Genomic DNA, 15,819 nt, shown 5'->3' with positions numbered 1-15,819 from the left:
AGAGCACTGACAAGGTAACCCAGGGTAAAGGGCTATAAAAAAGGAATAGCCCAAAATAAAAAATGTCCCTTGTGTATATTTGGCAAGAAAATGTATCTACATTGAAATGAGTATTTGGGAACATATCTAATATTGTTGCTGTTACATAAGGTGGAGAGTTTGTTTTCCTCCGTGCATGTCAGGAAATCAACAGAGCGTTCACATCTCATAGCAGTGCAATCTATATCCACCCATTACATGTATCTCAACTGATGTCTGACAGGTCTGTTAATAGCTAATATTTCAAGTCCTACAGTAGTGCACCAGAGTGTTGCTGAAAACAAGGGACAATAACTGCAAAATGTGTTGTCTTTGTTCAAATAACAGTCATGCATAATACAGGCAATTAACAAAACTGAATCGTCTTAAAGAACAAAACAACCCAAAACATATTTCAATTCTGAATAATGTTTTTGAAATGACATTGTTACAGCTCACATAATCGGCACATACTCAGTGCTTATGAATCATGTATATCTGAGGTCTGTACTCTGTCAAGACATTCCACAAGTGAATAAATTCACTGAAATGTGCCAGCAGCACTGTTGTAAATCAAGTAAACTTAAGGTATTAAAACCTCGTACGGTATGGTTGTCTTTGTCGTTGCTTTGTTATACCTAGTGACTGGGAAAGGTATGATGATATGACCAAGCTCATAATGAAGAGCAGTTAAGCAACAAGTACTTTCCACCACCAGTAAACAAGTTTAACTGACAAAAAAAATACAAGAATAGAAAGGTAAGACATAGTTATAATTATGAACAAATATTATTCACTGCTGTTGTTGTTGATGTTTATCGTTGATGAGTGTATCTCATGGTGGGGGGGACTCTGCCCCCAGCCATTAGTCAGATCCACAATAAACAACACACAGCACACAGCAGCATTTCCTCTGGTGGAACAGGAAATGGAGCTCTGGAACTTCAAAGTCAAGTTTCTTTTATTCTCTGGCCTACTTCTCAACACTTTGTCGAGCTGTTGTTGCTGACTGTGGATGCACGTGTCCTTGGAAAAAGACAGTTTACTGTACCACTGCAAAATGGATGGATAGATAGTAGATAGATACCATACAGCAGGCTGAGACAGCTACAGTCAAAACAAACAAAGCCATTGCTCAGCCTTTATGCTCAGGGATTCACAGTATGGGCTCTCAAGTCACCATGTATTGTCTATACAGTTGAAGTTGGAAGTTTAGCCAAATACATTTCACCTGACATCAATTCCTGACATTTAATCCTAGTTAAAATTCCCTGTTTTAGGTCAGTTAGAATCACCACTTTATTTTAAGAATGTGAAATGTCAGAATAATAGTAGAAATAATGATTTATTTCACCTTTTATTTCTATCATCACATTCCAAGTGGGTCAGAAGTTTACATACACTCAATTAGTATTTGGTAGCCTTGCCTTTAAATTGTTTAACTTGGGTCAAACGTTTCGGGTAGCCTTCCACAAGCTTCCCACAATAAGTTGGGTGAATTTTGGCCCATTCCTCCTGACAGAGCTGGTGGAACTGAGTCAGGTTTGTAGGCCTCCTTGCTCGCACATGCCTTTTCAGTTCTGCTCACAAATTGTCTATAGGATTGAGGTCACGGCTTTGTGATGGCCACTCCAATACCTTGACTTTGTTGTCCTTGCTACAACTTTGGAAGTATGCTTGGGGTCATTGTCCACTTGGAAGACCCATTTGCGACCAATCTTTAACCTCAGCCTGACTGATGTCTTGAGATGTTGCTTCAATATATCCAAATAATTTGCCTTCGTCATGATGCCATCTATTTTGTGAAGTGCATCAATCCCTCCTGCAGCAAAGTAACCCCACAACATGATGCTGCCACCCCTGTGCTTCATGGTCGGGATGGTGTTCTTCGGATTGCAAGACTCCCCCTTTTTCCTCCAAATATAATGATGGTCATTTTGGCCAAACAGTTCTATTTTTGTTTCATCAGACCAGAGGAAAAAAGTATGATCTTTCTCCCCATGTACAGTTGCAAAGCGTAGTTTGGCTTTTTTATGGCAGTTTTGGAGCAGTGGCTTCTCCCTTGCTGAGCGGCCTTTCCGGTTATGTCGATATAGGACTCGTTTTACTGTGGATATAGATACTTTTGTGCCTGTTTCCTCCAGCATCTTCACAAGGTTCTTTGCTGTTGTTCTGGGATTGATTTGCACTTTTCACACCAAAGTACGTTCATCTCTAGGAGACAGAACGCGTCTCCTTCCTGAGCGGTATGACGGCTGCGTGGTCCCATGGTGTTTATACTTGCGTACTATTGTTTGTACAGATTAACGTGGTACCTTCAGGCATTTGGAAATTGCTCCCAAGGATGAACCAGACTTGTGGTGGTCTACAATAGTTTTTCTGAGGTCTTGGCTGATTTCTTTTGATTTTCCCATGATGTCAAGCAAAGAGGCACTGAGTTTGATGGTAGGCCTTGAAATACATCCACAGGTAAACCTACAATTGACTCAAATGATGTCAATTTGCCTATCAGAAGCTTCTAAAGCCATGACATAATTTTCTGGAATTTTCCATGCTGTTTAAAGGCACAGTCAACTTAGTGTATGTTAACTTCTGACCCACTGGAATTATGATACAGTGAATTATAAGTGAAATAATCTGCCTGTAAACAATTGTTGGAAAACGTACTTGTATCATGCACAAAGTAGATGTCTTAACCGACTTGCCAAAACTATAGTTTGTTATTAACAATACATTTGTGGAGTGGTTGAAAAACAAGTTTTAATGACTCCAACCTAAGTGTATGTAAACTTCCGACGTCAACTGTACTTATCGTCCCTTCTGTTGTAGCGAGGACATCTAAGCTCAGATCCAATATTTTCAATCACATGGTCTTGAAACATGGACTCCTGACATCAAGTCTCGTACTGAGCTGAGCCCAGTAAAATGCTGGACTCGGCTCAGCAACACCATTATCAGAAAAGGGCACACCTACTTGAAAATGCAGTGCCCTCCTTTATGAGACAGTAAAGCAAGTACTTGCAAGTAGTTAATTATCTGGTCCCATATTCACAGCACGCAGTGACTACATCATGTTTGTAACTCTACACATTTATTGGATGCATTTGCTTTTATTTTTGGCTGTGTTTCAGATTATTTCGTACCCAATAGAAATGAATGGTAAATAATGTATTGTGTCATTTTGGAGCCACTTTTATTGTGAATGAGAATATGTGGATGTGTGGATGCTGCCATATGACAGATATTCCTGAATGAATCGTGAATAATGATGAGTGAGAAAGTTACAGACGCACACAAATTGTAACCTCCACTCGTATGGTAATGGTGAGAGGTTAGCATGTCTTGGGGGTATGATATTTTTGTGTTTGTAACTTTTTGTCTGTAACTCACGCACAATTTCACGATTCATGCAAAAAGTATCCGTAATCATATGGTACCATTTACATTGATGTTTAAGTGTTTTCTATTCTTATTTACAGTAAAAGGGACTGCACAACCACAACCACAAACACAACCAAACAAACAGCAAATGCATCCAACAAGTTTGTAGAGTCACAAGCTTGATGTAGTCATTGCGTGCTATGAATATAGGACGAAATACTTACATTTGTACTACTTTGTCCCAATACTTTTGCTCCCCTAAAATGGGGGGGACTATGCACAAAAAGTGCTGTAATTTCTAAACGGTTCAACCGATATGGATGAAAATACCCTCAAATTAAAGCTCTCAGTCAGCACTTTAACCTCATTGTCACTGTTTGATGTAAAATCCAAACTTTTGTAGTACAGAGCCAAAATAAGAAACAAATGCTTCACTGTCCCAATACTTATGGAGGGCACATTATTTCAGCAGTTGGCTGCTGCGCATAGAAGCAAGCGCCATGATAGGAACATGACAGGATGATGAAGTCACCCACACCTATATATCACAGGATAACATCAAAACGCCATCTCACGATAATCATTGTTGGTCATAAAAAAAAAACGTGTGGACAGTCATTGACTTGACCTTCTCATTACACACACTCCTCAAAGGAAGAGAGAGCGAGAGTGAGAGCGAGAAAGAGGTTCTTCTGGTTAACAACGGGAGCTCCCATGAGTAATTCTACCATACTCAATATCCCACAATCCTTTACCGACATGCCAAGCAGCAAAATACAAGCTGATGCAGTTATTTACATGGAAGCAATACATTAAACATACAATGCATAAAACAACATCACAGTGTAAGTGATGAGTGATAAGGCCATGTTCATGTGTGTATGTAGATCTGGGCAGATGTATACAGTAGGTGTTAGCATGCCTGTGAACCATATTTTATAACGTCTGACAATGAGTGGATACGTTTACTGTAGGTGAAAACTCCTGGTCATCTTTGTAAGGGGGACTACATTTGAACTTTTTTTCATTAACTAATGATATTATGTCTGAATCTAAAATATATATTAGGGCCATTTTTAGGCAAAAACAAATATCTATCCTCTTTCTTGACCAAACTATGATGCACAAAGCCACACAATTAAAACAATATATTTTCTGAAGATCTTCCCCACTGGGCAGAGACGTCAGTTCAACGTCTAGTTTTCATTTACATTTGGTTGAATTGTCAACTAACGTGAATTCAACTTGAAATTAACGACAAATGTCACCATGTCATTAGACTTAGGTTAAAAGTTGAGTGAAAATAATATGAAATGCCCTTACGTAGACGACTTAATCGAATCAGTTTCCCACGTCGATTCCACAATCTTCACGTCGATTTTTTTTGGGGGGGGGGGGTTGAAATTACGTGGAAACAACGTTCATTCAACCTGTTTTTGCCCAGTGGGTCATTGTTTATTTGCAGTATCGTTTGTACTCTGGATTTGATGCGCAACTTCTACAATAGTGTCTCAAAATATGGTTTAGGATTTTCTGACACAGGTCAGGCACAGAGTGCAATATTAGCAGGGTATGACACACATCAACAGAAACCTACAAACATGGACATGTTCGGCCAAAGCGAGTAACATTGTTCATTTGTTATTGCACAGCATTTTCAGTGAGTTTCCTTCAACAAAATAGAATCGAAACATGAAATGAAACTCCTAACTCCATTTATATCCGAGTGCCATAGATGTATGGCCCAAAAATCAATGTACAGACAAGTATTGAAATCATTAACTTGATGAATGTTGTGATGTAACCCAAATAATGGTGTGAAGTAACCATTCGACAAACGTAAACGACAAGATTTAACATCAAGATGTACATTATATACAGTACATTGAACTTCAGCTAAAATACAAATGATATGCATGTGTACATTGCATTTGGTTGAAATGTACAGAAATGATCAATTCCATTTGCTGCTGAAGGTGATGTATCCATAACCTTCACTCATTTCATAATAAATACATCAGAATACAGAGAAATACAGAAAAACATAGATCACAAAGAATTCAACACTGAGCGCTACACTCTTAGAAAATGGTGTAATCTAGAACCTAAAAGGGTTATTCGGCTGTCCCCATAGAATAACCCTTTGAAGAACCCTTGTTGGTTCTAGGTAGAACCATTTTGGTTCCAAGTATAACCCTTTTGGGTTCCATGTAGAACACTTTCCGCAGAGGGTCCTATTTGGAACCCAAAATGGTTCTACTTGGAACCAAAAACGGTTTTACCTGGAACCAAAAAGGGTTCTCCTATTGGGACAGCCAAAGATCCCTTTTGTAACCGTTTTTCTAAGAGTGTTGAAAAAGCAGCAAAGCCACAACTAAAGGAAAGGAAATTAGGGGCTTAGAAACTCACGGGAGCTCGACCGGTCATAGAAAAATAAATAATACTGTACTGTCCATCCATCCTTCCCCTTTAGTTCCTGATTGTCCTCCGTTTTCAATGAGAAGCCAGTGGGCCAGCAGTAAATACAAGCAGCGCCACCTGCTGGTTAAGGTTGAAGTGCAGACTGAGATGAGGGAGCAGCATAGGGGTGAGGAGCTCGTCTACTGTCCCACTGCTCGGGCTTTCTGCTGCTGCACCTGCTGCATCATCATGGACTGCATGGCTGGGCTCATCGACACAGGGGTCACACCAGGGGTGGAAGGTAGCAAAGGGTAGTGGGCACTCTTTCCACCAATAAAAACACACTGCAAGAATGTTTGACCTGTAAGGTACAATGAGGAAAAATAAGGAATAAATTAACTATTTGTTATTTTTGCATGTGTTTGCTCACAGGAAGAAGAAGCATGATGCTGTGGCCAATATCTTGAAAACTGCTGACATTTTGGGACTGTATCAACAGTGGACTAATGAAACAAATACCAAAAGACCGTTTTTGAGTGGAGTTTCCCTTTATGATGGACAGAACTTTCTCCATCAGTCATCTTACCCGACGTCTTTTTCTTGTCCGGGGCACTCTCCTCAGTCTGAGAATCTTCTGACGTGGGATAAGAACACAGAGAATCAGAGATAGAACATGTATGAGAGTGAGAGGACAAAGACTATCTCAAGGTACCCAATGTATATATTCTCCTTGTATAAATACACAATGTGATGGGTCTCTCTTCCCCCTACTGTAGATTTAATATATCCATTACAGAGAATATTAAGGGAATTTCAAAGCAGACCCTTTCAACCCCAATGGGACTTATCCAGCCCTGTGGAGACTACAGGGATGCAGGGAATGTGTGCGGCTGTGCTGACATGAGAAAGGCTCACTCTCCTGGGGAATTCTGATCAGAAAGTCTATAGTAGACCACTGGGAAAAATGGACTGTGAATTTCAATGATACAAATGACCTTAAAAACTACTGTGATGGATGAAGAAAGTAGAATCATTTCCCCATTATAAAGAGATGTTTTTAATGTTTTTAATCAAATCAAATATGACACAGGTTTTTTGCTTGGTCCTTAGGGAGAAAAACAGAGAATCCACAGCATAAAGCGCAACGCCGGTTGCTAAATAAGGAAAATGTGTCTAAATGCTGGAACCTTGGATACTCTTAACTAATAAGATGAATGCATTAACATCGCAATTACCTCAGGAAGGAGAGCTGTAGTAAAAATAAAGAAAAACCCTTGAATGAGTAGTTGTCTCCAAACATTTGACTGGTACTGTATATCAAAGAACATGACATATTATTTTTTTAAATATATCATCATATATTTAAAACCCATATATAAACATGACATACATTTTAAAATATATGATCTTATATTTTAATATAAGTCACCCCCCATTGTTAAATGCATTTATTGCTTTGAAATCTATTCCAGAAACATTTTAGTTTTTTACATGTAGGAATAAATTATTTTCTAATTGCATTTAATGTTAAGTAAACATATTATTACTTTGTTGTTTCTTGTATCTACTGTATATGATACTTGCCAAATCATTTTGAGATTAGATTGGGATGGCGTAGACTATTGTAGGTTTATGATTTGTGATCTATAAGTTTTAAAAACACACAAAATCACATTGTATTTATTAAACATGGTTTAAATGTTGTTGTTTTAATCCATGACTGTATATCGTTGAAATCCACGTTTATTTGGGCCTGAGTCCTCCAAGGATTTCCTTTGGGTATTGTTCATGCCTTTTGCCACCAGCAGGGGGCTAGGGAGCACAGTGGTTTGTGTCCCCACTCCCCTCAACAACACTCGAAGAAGTGACAACTAACTGTTTCTCTTCCTGCCTCTTTTTATTTGTTCTCTTAAACAGATACAGTGCATTCGGAAAGTATTCAGACCCCTTGACTTTTTTCACATTTTGTTACGTCATAGCCTTATTCTAAAATGGATGACAAAGTTTTTCCCCCTCATCAATCTACACACCATACCCCATAATGACAAAGCAAAAACAGTTATTTTGCACATAAAAAAAGGGAAATATGACATTTACATAAGTATTCAGACCCTTTACTCAGTACTTTGTTGACACACTTTTGGCAGCGATTACAGCCTCAAGTCTTCTTGGGTATGGCACATATGTATTTGGGGAGTTTCCCATTCTTCTCTGCAGATCCTCTCAAGCTCTGTCAGGTTGGATGGGGAGCGTTGCTGCACAGCTATTTTTTTCAGGTCACTCCAGAGATGTTCGATCTGGGTTCAAGTCCGGGCTCTGGCTGGGCTCCTCAAGGACATTCAGAGACTTGTTCCAAAGCCACTCCTGCATAGTTTTGGCTGTGTGCTTAGGGTCGTTGGAAGATGAACCTTCGTCCCAGCCTGAGGTCCTGAGTGCTCTGGAGCAGGTTTTCATCAAGAATCTCTCTGCACTTTGCTACGTTCATATTTCCCTCGATCCTGACTAGTCTCCCAGTCCCTGCCACTGAAAAACATCCACACAGCATGATGCTGTCACCACCATGCTGCACCATAGGGATGGTGCCAGGTTTCCTCCAGATGTGAAGCTTGGCATTCAGGCCAAAGAGTTCAATCTTGGGTTCATCAGACCAGAGAATCTTGTTTCTCAGGGTCTGAGAGTCTTTAGGTGCCTTTTGGGAAACTCCAAGCGGGCTGTCATGTTCCTTTTACTGAGTGGCTTCCGTCTGGTCACTCTACCAAGAAGACCTGATTAGTGGAGTGCTGCCAAAATGGTTGTCCTTCTGGAAAGTTCTCCCATCTCCACAGAGGAACTCTGGAGCTCTGTCAGAGTGACCATCGGGTTCTTGGTCACCTCCCTGACCACTGGGTCAGGCATTAATGGTCAAGGATTTCTCCCCCGATTGCAGCGTAGCCTAGTGGTTAGAGCGTTGGACTAGTAACCGGAAGGTTGCGAGTTCAAACCCCCGAGCTGACAAGGTACAAATCTGTCGTTCTGCCCCTGAACAGGCAGTTAACCCATTGTTCCCAGGCCGTCATTGAAAATAAGAATATGTTCTTAACTGACTTGCCTGGTTAAATAAAGGTAAAAAAATAAAAAAAGATGTGCAAAAATGTCTAAAACCTGTTTTCGCTTTGTCATTATGGGTTGTTGTGTGTAGAATTTTTTTATTGAATGAATTTTAGAATAAGACTGTAAGACTAACAAAATGTGGAAAAAGTCAAGAGGTCTGAATACTTTCCAAATGCACTTTATGTGGTCACCGACAGTAGGGCGAACCCAGACACATCACAGGATCTATAAAGCTGAAGCATCAGTTTAGAATGTTTTCTCACCACCAAATATGGTAGTGAGAGGAAGTCCAGTTGCGGGTAGTGGGACAGGATGGAACTAGGTGGAACTGGCCCGACATTCTGCTCATATACGGATAACAGGCGTTGTGTCGGAGATACATTGCCTGTGAAAAGAGGCTACTAGAAAGAGGCTAGGTTCACCCAAACCAACACTGTTTCAGATGGGAATGTCCATTTTACTCATTCCAATTCTATGCGACAATGGCTGTGGTACAGTATGTCTATGTATGTATTATCTGTAGTACAGATAGGCCAGTGTCATTCCCTAATCTTACTTCATTACACACACTGTATATATACTATATAGACTTTTCTATTGTGTTATTGACTGTACATTAGTTTATTCCATGTGTAACTGTCACATCCTGACCATAGAGACATTATTTTCTATGGATGAGTAGGTCAGGGCGTGACTTGGGGTTAGGCGAGTTTATATTTTCTATGTGGGGTTCTAGTTTTGTTTTTCTATGTTGGTGATTTTGTATGATTCCCAATTAAGAGGCAGCTGGTAATCGTTGTCTCTAATTGGGGATCATATTTAGGTAGCTGTTTTGTGGGATATTGTTTATGGTTGTATGGTTAGCACTCCATTGTCGTCACGTTTCGTATTTCTTTATTGTTTTTGTGTGTTTCTGGAACCCAGATCACGCTGCACGTTGGTCCGAGTGTGCTTCAAACGATTGTGACAGTAACTCTGTGTTGTTGTTTGTGTCGCGCTGTTTTGCTTTATCTTGTCCAGGTCCCAGTTGTAAATGTGAGCTTGTTCTCAACTGGCCTACCTGGTTAAATAAAGGTGAAAAGACAACAACATTATCTTCAGAACTAACTCACATTTGAATATCTGGCTGTGTCATTATGACTTTGGAGAATTATTTATGACACACTTATTTAATTTGAAAAAATTATAGGTGGCAAAGCTGAAAGGGGAGAAGACTGGGAGAAAAAGTGAAAAAAGTACTGCAATAACTGCCGAGCAGTTTTTTTGTTCATCAATTTTAAATGAGCATTTGACAGTGTGCGGGTATAGTCATGGTATTTTTTTAAAGACTATGACATCACTCATGGCATGCTAACTTCAATAATCTCCAAACTGCATGCAGAGATTATATTGGTATTCATTAGTTAATCTCTGGGTAAAAAAAAAAAAAAGACCTAAATCTCGAAATCTGTCAGTATCCCTTTAAAAATTAATACCCCATAACAGGTTGGGGTCAATTTCTATTTAATATAAGTGAAGATGTTAAAAGGATAGTTAACTTTTTTACACCAAATAGTCAGTTGGCTAACAAAAAAACACAAAGTTACATGTTTGTGGCTAAGTCCCCTCAATTTAATAGTGACTATTTAAACAACTTTGAATTATGGATTACAGTTCCTACTGGCCCATAGACTGCTTTCAGGGCAACGAACCATCTGACTGGCTATAAGGTGTAAACAAGAATTTACAAGTCATTCATTGTAAATAGGGCATTAATGGTCAAGGATTTCTTATCAAACTGAATCTTTTCACATTGATGTATGAGCCCGAGCCCAAACCCAACCCCTAACTGTTCTATGTTCTCTTTATCTTACATGTGTTTCTTCTCCACAAATTAAGTTTTAACAAGGCACACCTGTTCATTGAAATGCATTCCAGATGACTACCTCATGAAGCTGGTTGAGAGAATGCCAAGAGTGTGCAAAGCTCTCACCAAGGCAAATGGTGGCTACTTTGAAGAATCTCAAATATAATATAGATTTTGATTTGTTTAACCCTTTTTGGTTAATACATGATTCCATATGTGTTATTTCATAGTTTTGATGTTGTCACTATTATTCTACAATGTAGAAAATAGTCAATATAAAGAAATATATGTCACATATATGAAAAGGGCCAATTCTTGTATATTTCAACATATACTGTATGAGACATACACTACCGTTCAAAAGTTTGGGGTCACATTTTTTGTCCATTACAATAACATCAAATTGATCAGAAATACAGTGTAGACATTGTTAATGTTTTAAATGACTATTGTAGCTGGAAAAGACACCTCACAAGTCCTCAATTGGCAGCTTCATTAAATAGTACTCGCAAAACACCAGTCTCAACGTCAACAGTGAAGAGACAACTCCGGGATGCTGGCCTTCTAGGCAGAGTTGCAAAGAAAAAGCCACATCTCAGACTGGCCAATAAAAATAAAAGATTTAGACGGGCAAAAGAACACTGGACAGGGCAACTCTGCCTAGAAGGCCAGCATCCCGGAGTCGCCTCTTCACTGTTGACGTTGAGACTGGTGTTTTGTGGGTACTATTTAATGAAGCTGCCACTTATATACATATATAAGCATATATGGGCATATATATTTCCACCATATACAGTATGCCCATATAAAACATATAAGAAATATACATGGTACATATCCTGTACTGTATGTTTGTTTACCATAACCTAAGTGTAGAGAGAGGGAAGGTCATGCAGGGAGCACAAGCATGACTACAACCCTTATTTAAAAGAAAGCAACTGCTGCAGGTCTTAAAATATATATAAATCAGTCAGTTTCGCTATAATATTATACATACAGTACATGTAGTATTGCTTAAGGTTCAGGGTACGGTGTGAGGCAAATCACACAGGACGTGAGGAGAGAGTGACTTGGAAGATGGGTCAGGAAGGGATGGGACTAGAATATCAAGAATCCACTGGTTCACTCAATAGAACATCCCCCTAATGTATTTAATGCATTTGGTTTAAAATCCAGTAAGTGTTATTACTATTTATCACTAGGCATAATCTCTCTCAATAACTAAATGCTGGCTCTGTGAACAGTGTTTAATAGCACATCATCAACACGATTAATTTACTCCCAATAAATCACCACAGAGCAATTAACAGTTCTCTTTGAGTTGACCAGTGGAGTGGAAGATATAGCTACTACCTTAGTCCTGAGTAGAAGCTAAAGAAGATTCTGCCCCAATCTCTACAAATGGTAAACATATGATCATTGTAATGTGAAATCGCAAGAGAAACTGTTGCTACAGTAGCTAACTAATAAAAATCATATTTGCATATGATCAACATCACATCAATTGTATAAATGGTGTGTAAATATGAAATCATAAAAAAATCACATGTATATGATTCCCACTTCCAGACTACCGTAGCAGTAAATGTTTTACGCATTACATTTGTATTTTACTAGTCTGAGACCACACACGGAGATAATCCTAAATAGTAAATGCATCAGACGTAAAAAAATAAATAATAATTGGTTAGACAGAGCACCACTATGCTACATCCGTATCTCTCATTTGAATCAAGCACAGGCACAAGGCATTGGTATTTACTCACTTGCTTTACCAGGGGTCTTTACTTCCTTTTCTGAAATCATAGGAAAAAAAGAATCAAGAATAAATAAGCAAAAGACATCAACAATGTATGAACTGTTTGAGGAAAGGTATCATTTGATACTTTGAGCCAACATACCTTGAGCCTCTTTCACAGCTTTCTTCTCAGTCTTCTCAGTCTTCTCAGCCTTCTCAGTCTTCTCAGCCTTCTCAGTATTCTCATCCTTCTCAGTCTCCTCAGTATTCTCAGCCTTCTCAGTCTTCTCAGTCTCCTCAGTATTCTCAGTGTTTTTAGTCTTCTCAGCCTTCTCAGTCTTCTCAGCCTTCTCAGCCTTCTCAGTATTCTCAGCCTTCTCAGTATTCTTAGTCTTCTCAGTCTTCTTAGTCTTCTCAGCCTTCTCAGTCTTCTTAGTCTTCTCAGCCTTCTCAGTATTCTCAGCCTTCTCAGTCTTCTTAGTCTTCTCGGTCTTCTCAGCCTTCTCAGTCTTTTTAGTCTTCTCAGCCTTCTCAGCTTTATCTATGAGAAGATACAAATGCCAGTTAACCTGTTCTTCAAACTCTGCTTATAATCTCAAACATTTTCTCTTCAAACTGTAACAGAAAGTGACATGGCTGTAATTGCAGTTTTGCCACGCATAAACGTCCTCTCTAATCAAGTGACGAGAGACTGGTTTTATTTTTCATGTGTTGTTTGTTCCGGGAAAATGTACATAATGATTGATGTGAAAGAGAATCATGCAACGCTTATTCAAAACAGATCTGCGCTGTCGAGTACCCAAAGTAATTCTGCCGGGCCTTTGTCTAAAGTCATGGCGTTTGACAGATCCAATTTCTTCTTGTCAACTAGTGTTTTGTGTTTAATAAGCATGAGAAAGTTAACTGATGCTGGCATGTAGTTAACCTATCACTATAATGCTATACCATTATGCGTGGCATGCTATTCAATAAAAAATGTGCCGCTTTACAAAACACTATAATAGAGAAAAAGAGGGCATTCAGTGATTAGAATATGACATTTACAAGGTTGATCCATGGACAAGGAGCTCCTCAATAAAACAATGAATAATAAAAAATAAAAAACACATTTGATGGTGCTATTTAGCATGATAGATGTATTCAAACCCTTGAAACCCCTCCTTTGTGGCTGCTCCACTTTTAGGCAAGAGAGGGAATGCATTAAGTCCTACATGGATTCACGTGGTAAACAAACAAAAGACAGGAAGTGACCTGCTTATCGAAAGAAAGGAGATGTCTTGCTTCGGGATTGAACATTTACTTACGTGGTTTAGTGGGCTGGGCCGTCTTCACAGAGTGTGTGGCTTTAGCTTTGGCTGAAAGAACAAAAAAAACATTAAGTACATTTACAACAATACAATGACACATTTACAAGCATTTTGGTGTATGCCGGGATCAGATAAAGGTTTTGCACCATGTACACTATTCAGCGACAATGTCTTATTTAACTGTAATTATGCAAACAGCGTTTGAATTAGTTGAAACTTGAACAAGTCATTCACGAACAGCGTTCAAAGTGTTTCATGACAACTATAAGTCAATCTGTGCACCTTGCGTTGACACGTGACCGTCAATAAAAGTTGGAGAATTAACTATGCACGCAGCAAACAATTCTAGTCTTTTACGTATTTATGTCGAGGAGGGACTGAAATGGCATGGAGGAACTCAATGCCGCATCACAATCTATTGATTGATCATTCTGGTTGACCTGAGGTCATTCATTAAATTGAGCCATTTGCCTCAGGTTTATTGATTAAAAGTCTTGGCAGCCGCACTTTGATATATGTCTGCATTTCACATGGTCAATACCGGATTCCCACTTTTCCTCAGCTCAGTTCATTACTGGAATCTAGTGTTTTTGGTCTGGCAATGAAAGGCTGCAGCCCATCCCAAATATCCCATAGCTAGAGGATGAGGCTTAGTCAAACAAGGACTGTAATGTCTGATCGCTCTATTGGAAGATAAAAGGAGATGCTGTTTGTAGTTGTGTAAACAGATACACGGCGTAGACATTGCTATGGTAGCTAGGTTTGATAACATCTAATCCTTTTTTTAAATTCAACAGCAGCATACATTTGCACTGAAAACAATTTTTACCATCCCGAAAATGTATTAAAAAATGTCCCCCCCAAAAAATGACATCGCATTTTTGGGAGTGGCCCACCGTTGCTAAATGAATATAGGGGAAACACTGGAGCTGTGCATTACCAACAGTGTTAGAGTATATGGTACAGTGTATATAATGTACTGTATGCTCGTTTACCATACCCTGAGTGCAGAGAGTGGGAAGGACATGGCAGTGAACACAAGCATGACTCCAACCCCTATTTAAAAGGAAGTAACCGCTGCTCAATCAGGTCTTAAAATACATGTAAATCAGTCCGTTTTGCTTTAATATTATACATGCGCAGACCAGCTGGCCGGTGTGTTTACGGACATATTCAATCAATCCCTATACCAGTCTGCTGTTCCCACATGCTTCAAGAGGGCCACCATTGTTCCCGTTCCCAAGAAAGCTAAGGTAACTGAGCTAAACGACTACCACCCCGTAGCACTCACATCCGTCATCATGAAGTGCTTTGAGAGACTAGTCAAGGACCATATCACCTCCACCCTACCAGACACCCTTGACCCACTCCAATCTGCTTACCGCCCAAATAGGTCCACAGACGATGCAATCTCAACCACACTGCACACTGCCCTAACCCATCTGGACAAGAGGAATACCTATGTGAGAATGCTGTTCATCGACTACAGCTCGGCATTCAACACCATAGTACCCTCCAAGCTCGTCATCAAGCTCGAGACCCTGGGTCTCGACCCCGCCCTGTGCAACTGGGTACTGGACTTCCTGACGGGCCGCCCCCAGGTGGTGAGGGTAGGCAACAACATCTCCTCCCCGCTGATCCTCAACACTTGGGGCCCCACAAGGGTGCGTCCTGAGCCCTCTCCTGTACTCCCTGTTCACCCACGACTGCGTGGCCATGCACGCCTCCAACTCAATCATCAAGTTTGCGGACGACACAACAGTGGTAGGCTAGATTACCAATAACGACGAGACGGCCTACAGGGAGGAGGTGAGGGCCCTCGGAGTGTGGTGTCAGGAAAATAACCTCACACTCAACGTCAACAAAACTAAGGAGATGATTGTGGACTTCAGGAAACAGCAGAGGGAACACCCCCCCCCCCATCCACATCGATGGAACAGTAGTGGAGAGGGTAGAAAGTTTTAAGTTCCTCGGCATACACATCACAGACAAACTGAATTGGTCCACTCACACAGACAGCATCGTGAGGAAGGCGCAGC

The 15,819-nt window shown here is 39.9% G+C and overlaps 1 protein-coding gene across 12 annotated transcripts in view; it reads right to left on the bottom strand.

Moving 5' to 3' along the window:
- Positions 1-4,062: 4,062 nt before the first annotated feature.
- trdn (triadin) overlaps positions 4,063-15,819 on the bottom strand; it is a 49,185-nt gene continuing 37,428 nt past the window's right edge. For 11 of the 12 annotated variants that reach the window (XM_031800402.1, XM_031800406.1, XM_031800400.1 and 8 more), the window contains 5 exons: positions 13,778-13,828; positions 12,637-13,014; positions 12,502-12,531; positions 6,386-6,433; positions 4,063-6,160 (listed from right to left, as the gene is read on the bottom strand). In XM_031800402.1, the coding sequence (XP_031656262.1) occupies positions 6,000-6,160; positions 6,386-6,433; positions 12,502-12,531; positions 12,637-13,014; positions 13,778-13,828 (668 nt within the window). In that variant the 3' untranslated portion in view covers positions 4,063-5,999. Of the gene's footprint in view, positions 6,161-6,385; positions 6,434-12,088; positions 12,131-12,501; positions 12,532-12,636; positions 13,015-13,777; positions 13,829-15,819 lie in introns of all 12 variants that reach the window. The other variant, XM_031800409.1, reaches the window with a different exon arrangement.

This window comes from Oncorhynchus kisutch, linkage group LG21 (assembly GCF_002021735.2).
Source record: "Oncorhynchus kisutch isolate 150728-3 linkage group LG21, Okis_V2, whole genome shotgun sequence".
In the NCBI taxonomy this organism is placed as follows: domain Eukaryota; kingdom Metazoa; phylum Chordata; class Actinopteri; order Salmoniformes; family Salmonidae; genus Oncorhynchus; species Oncorhynchus kisutch.
Note: the sequence above shows the minus strand (reverse complement) of the source record. Positions and strands in the feature narration are given on the sequence as shown.